The following is a 6,062-nucleotide window of genomic DNA, read 5'->3' as shown; positions in this document are numbered from 1 at the left end:
TAGGTCCCTAGTTAAGATGGAGTCTGGAAGCAAGTTTTTGGTTAAGAAGAAACTTGGAAAGCAAGTTCCTAGCTAAGAGGGATCTTGGACAAGTCCCTGGTTGAAAGGGAGCTTGGGTACATTCCTTTAATAGGAATGGGTAAATCCTCCCTAGTTGAGAGGGAGAGATAGGCACATCATTCTTGTCCTCAATTGGGAAGAAATAATGGAGGATTGGGTAAGTATTTGGCATCTGATACTCTTTGAGGATGTGGTAGGGCATCCAAGATAAGAGTAGTTGTAGAGGACCAATATTCTTTGATGATTGAGAATCCAAGATAGGAATAGACCTAGGACATATCCTGTGAACACCTGGGTCGGGTATATAGCTTGAGAGACAACAATGATGGTATCTATAAATCATCGGTCTCGCTAGCATCATGCTTTGATCTTGTGGAGAGATAGAGTTTTTAGTCACGGCCTTGCTATGTGACAATGTTGGTTGATATGATGTTATACAGATGGGTTAACAATCCAACTCCTCTTATGAGAATTCTTCAAATTGAGAATGTCCAAGCACCTTGTATGGATTATGAATACCTCCTTATTTATGAGGGAGTGTTGAAATATGTAACTAGGTTTAGTCTTCATAATGATATAGGCAATCATGATTTGATGTATTTAATGTAATGAGAAAAATAAATTTGTTATTGTTTCCTTGAGGCATGGGTTTCATGCTCAAGAGGAATTTATTTTATAGGTCAAGCTCCCATTGAGAGCTTCTAGGGCTTATGAGTCATTATCATGTATGAAAGACCCATGTGGGCATGTTACATATTGTAAAAGAAAATTATTTGAGTCAAAAATAGAGTCAAAAAGACCCTCCAAGACCTCGTCAATGTGCTACAATAAAATCAAGCTCCTAAAGGACAAGTCGGCCTATCAAGAGGACAAGTCGGCCTATCAAGAGGACATGTCGACCTAGGGATGATGACAAGTCATCTTACTAGCATGGGAGAGAAACCTATATTTAGAAGGATTCAACATCACTCAAGATCATTCAAACATCTACGACAAAAAGAGAAGTGTGAATAGCAAGGAAAGATAGTCTCTTGAGCAGCATAGAGAAGGAGAAGAAGATCGAAGTCTTATAACATTGTTTTGGGGTCAAATTATCTCATACGTGTAACTGCAGTTAGGGTTTCTACAGTAATATATTAAAGGCCTTGAAGAAGTCATGATATAGTCCAAGAAAGAAGTATTCTTACTAGCCGAGTTCACAAAAGGAAGTGTCCAAGCCGAGCGAAGGAGAGAAGCCTCACAAATCAGCTCCAATCAATCCACATGTGTGGAATTTATGTGATTACAGGGGGGCCAAAAATTACAAGCCTATAATAATAGGCCGAAATTGAAGAGGTAGCTGAAATCTGTGGTGTAGCAGTTAGTTTGACCAACATTGAATTAGAAGAAAGAAAAGGTCTTTAAGGGCAGAAGTGTGACTTGGTCTTGGAGGGGTTTTTAATCAAGGGTCTAGGTTTTCGAATTGGTCAATTGAAGATTCTATAAGAAGAAGAATTCTTGTGGGTTTTTCCCTCAATTGGAGAGGTTTTGGCCCTCGCTGATAGCCTACATCTTGTGTCCTATTGTTTGATTGTTCTTTATGTTTTGGTAGTTGTTTGATGATAGATAACACTAATTATAATAAAAGAAAGAAGTAAATCAAGAAGAGTAAATATACATCACAAGCAGTTATCAAGAAGAGAGATCTCCTACATTTGTTGCCCTTAGATTTCTCAACAACTTCTAATTATTATTTTCCTTAACCTTAATATTTGCTTGTGAACCTTATTAGTCTTCTTTATGTTCTTTAGTTAGATCTCTTCATCAAAAAAATATCAAGAACAAAACAATAACAATAGAGGACACAAAAATTAGGCTTTCAGCCAGAGAAAAACCCCTCCAGGGGGAAAACCCGAAAATCTCCTCTCTTAGAATCTGCTTCAAATGAGATACAAAGACCCAACCCTAGACCAAATCCTTCTCCAAGTACCGAGTTAGCCCTTCTAACAAATCCTTCCTTGAACTTGCATCAACCAACTACAACTGCAATTGTTACCTCAGTTATGCACCTTGTTTTGCACCTTCGGTTCAATTCTACACCCAATTTTGTACCTTCGACGTGTTCCGCAACCAGTTTTATACCTTCGGCTTGTTCCTCACCCAGTTCTGTACATTCAACCTGTTTCGCACCTGGTTTTGTACATTTGGCTTGTTCTGCACCTGTCTTTGTAACTTCAACCTGTTTCGCACCTATTTTGGTACCAGTGCAATACCTAATTCTGTACCTTTGACCTATTTCACACCCAGTTTTGTACCTTCGTCCTATTCCGCACTTGGTTTTGTACCTTCAGCGTGTTCCACACTTAGTTTTGTACATTTGACTAGTTTTGCACCTAGTTTTGTACCTTCGACCAGTTCCGCACTTATTTCTATACCTTCAACTTGTTAAGTACCTTTCAAGAGAGATCGAGCTTCTTGAGTGAGTGCCAAATGAGGTTGAATTGTTCCTTTATATAGCCTTCTCAACAGGTCAAATTCCATCCTTTAGGCTGACTTGATGTTTCCAGGGTCAACTTGTACTTTGGGAGATTCCTGGACTTTCTAGACTCAACTTTTTCTTTTATAAATATATTTTTTCTAGAAGGGGCTTATAAACATGATGTTGACCTCTTTCATTCATGACAATGAATCCTAAGACCTAACAAACCCTAGAAGCATGAGGAACATGCTTATACCTAGAAGACCGCCAATAAAGAGCATGAAACCCATACCTTCATAATAATAAATTTTTCTTTTCTCTTCTTGTTTGTTACATAGTGAAATGAGTACAACAACAATTATGAAGACTGAAACTAGTTACATTTTCAACAATAGATACACTCATACATTGAATAAATACATGTTACATATCTAGCTTGTATTTTATAAAATAATAATGATAACTATGAGAGAAAAGAAAAGGAAGGAATATCTCCATGTAATCCCTATGTATATGCTTTTATTTTATTGTAGTATACTGTGAACAAATTTATTCTTATATCTAGATTGATATCACTTCTTTCTAACCGGAGGCACCTAAATTTCCAAGGAAATAAATTCCATAGATAAAGGTCTTTATGTTTCCCTTTACTTGATAGGGTTCATCGAAATACAATTTCTTCCTCACTCAAACCCTGAGGCCCACATGCCCCCCACATTGAATATCTAGTTAATCTTGTGAAGCATTTGATGACTACCCATTAGTTTTATTTTAAAGTTTGTTGATTGACTAAACATATCACTCCCTCATTGTAAGTGTTTTAATATTAATCCTACATTATTTAATTGCCATTTATGTTAATAATTTTATAACAATAATTAAGTTTAGGCACAAGTTTCTAATGCTACACCTCCTACTAAACACAGTGAATGGAAACTTTTGGACCCTTGAGCATGCAAGCTACCTAGTAGTGGAGTTTTCCTCTTCTACCTTTCCGCATATAGAGATGCATCTAAACAAACTCAATCGCCCTTCTAACACCTCAACCCTCTTTACCCTAGTTTTTTTGTTTTTCTTTCTTTGTTATGACAACATCATACTTGTTTCACTCGCTGCTAACTCATTGTTGTTCAATGTTAAGAGCCAATGGAAAGTTTGTGTTTCCTCCAAAATGCTACTTATATTCAATAAGGAAACCCTAAAACATGGACTCTTTCAATTCAGTATGTTCTATGTAATGGTTAAATATGTTTATTGGTATATTTTGACGCCAAATAAAAGTTATTACAATAACAATGACATAGCTATTCAATTCTAAATTTAGTAAAACCCAATCTAGGATACCCTCAAATGGTGTTCATGCTTCCAGATCAAATTTCAATGCCCTCCATATGAGCTCTTAAAGATCATTGTCATTATCGATCCATATCTTCTTGATTAACGCTACTTATCATTTTGTTTTGTTTAACACCTCATCCTCTCCATCCCTAACACATCATTTTTCAGATGTCAAGTTATACTAATGAGATGGAGACCACTCAACCTAACATGGTAATTGTTAAATCTATTGTGTATTGTGGAGAGAAGAGGACACCTGTCAAATTTCATTCTATTGTGTATTGTGGAGAGAAGAGGACACCCGTCAAATTTCATTTTGTATCCTCTTATTTAAAAACATACACACACTTATTGAGAATACACATATTTATAGTTTACATTTGAGTAGAGAGTGGATTATAATTTAAAAAGTCATGAGTGAAGCTTCCTTCATAAATTTCTCTTCAATATTTAAAAAAATCTTAAGTGCTATTATAAAAAAGATATTGCATTTTTCTAATAAAAATATGTTTATCATTATGCAGGTTTTATATGTGAGAAAAATTATTAATCGAATGCTTCTTTAAGAAGCGTAGATATAAGATTTTAATAACTATAATATATAATATGAAGTAGTGTTTCTTTTCAACTAATTAAATTGGACTTTAACTTTATTTTGTTATATTAAATTTACAAATTATATATTAAATGTAATGGTTAAATCTAATGTTATTAAATTGACCTTATCAATTTCCACTCATGTATATATTTTAATGAAGTAAATCTTAAAGATATAGCCACCCAATCATGCTTGTTCTTAATAAATGATACCCATGGAAACTTTCAATTCTGATGTATTTCTCAGAATATCTTGAATGTTAAATAGTAAAAGGCTTATCCAAATCACATGATCCATTTTCAAACAATCCTAGCTTTACAAAATCACCGTTTTTCAATTGTCTAAATTTTATAATCATTAGAGTTATCTGCAATAATTACTAGCTTTAGCTTCAATGAGTTGTTATGCTTCAAATCAAAATGCTTGCAAGTTGCTATTGCTGGGATATAAGCGCTCGGTTTACAGCCCATCAGCATCTATATGACATATTCCAGACATCTATTAAAAAATCCCCCAGTCTATAACACTGATATCACAGTGTGTGTGATAGTATGATATTTACTCCTATGATTACTGAATATACTTGATTTTGCTATAGCATTCACAAGTTACATGTGCCACACGAACATCTTGAATTTAATCAGATGTTGCTGCTTACACTTTTGAGTAAATTGATGAATTGTTCATAATATTGAATAACAAGATGGTCAGTTGAAGTTGTGAATTTTAACTGTTCAAAAGCAGATTAGGACATTGTAAATGGAAGACTTCAATATACAACACATATACGACTTTGTTGAAGGAAGTAGATATGAATATACAAAGGAACAGGTAGAATATATACATAACTCCGCAAACCATTCAAGATCAAACTTAAAGAACTCCATCCTTGAAAGGCCCAGAATCTGCCAATAACTGTGTTACAAGATTCACCTACAAAGATCAAAGAACCCATTGAGAATAATAATATGACAAACTTATGACATCCCTCAATTATTAGATATCAAATAACCCTTTCCCCAGAGTACTCTGTCACCAAACTTTCTATCCAAGTTTTTCCTTATAAATTCCATGTTATTTCATTACAATAATTAGACAATAATCTTCTTTTTTTCCAACAATGGGTAGTCATATTACATGAGAGAAATTTCACAAACACTTGTGATTTGAATTCAATTAACAAAATGCTAATGGATAATAACATCACAAGAATTGTAACTATGGACAACTACCATGGAATTAGTTGAAAGCAACAACAAACTTTAAATGGGGCATAAGATTATTCCTAGGGGAATGATTATCCAAAGAAAACTCTCCTACACGTGTAGTAAGATGTGCTTTAAAGCATTGTATAAAATGGGCACAAGTTTCTAGTCTAATGGAAAAGTGGTTAAATTGTAGGAGGCATGTCTTGTGGCTTGTTCTCGTCAAGTCTTTTTGTAGTTGTTCACTAGCTTAAATTTATCTTAAACCTGGGTTTATCACGCATCAAGAGGGATCAAATTTCTTTAGGTTGATTATCATTTAATTACAAGTCATATAATAATAACTTCATATTAAATGAATAAAAAACATACTCCTTAAGAAATTTGATCTCTCTAGTGCTTC

At 34.3% G+C, this 6,062-nt stretch overlaps 1 protein-coding gene across 7 annotated transcripts in view; it reads right to left on the bottom strand.

The window, feature by feature from the left end:
• Positions 1 to 5,024: 5,024 nt before the first annotated feature.
• The window catches only part of LOC149185411 (uncharacterized), a 272,063-nt gene continuing 271,025 nt past the window's right edge, over positions 5,025 to 6,062 (bottom strand). For all 7 annotated transcript variants that reach the window (XM_089417931.1, XM_089417926.1, XM_089417925.1 and 4 more), the window contains one exon: positions 5,025 to 5,387. In XM_089417931.1, the coding sequence (XP_089274057.1) occupies positions 5,328 to 5,387 (60 nt within the window). In that variant the 3' untranslated portion in view covers positions 5,025 to 5,327. The remainder of the gene's footprint in view (positions 5,388 to 6,062) is intronic.

This window comes from Pinus tabuliformis, chromosome 3_2 (assembly GCF_031772625.1).
Source record: "Pinus tabuliformis cultivar Carrire ecotype Pingquan chromosome 3_2, CPIR1, whole genome shotgun sequence".
Taxonomy (NCBI): domain Eukaryota; kingdom Viridiplantae; phylum Streptophyta; class Pinopsida; order Pinales; family Pinaceae; genus Pinus; species Pinus tabuliformis.
The sequence above is the reverse complement of the archived record's forward strand: the minus strand, read 5'-3'. Positions and strand labels throughout refer to the sequence as shown.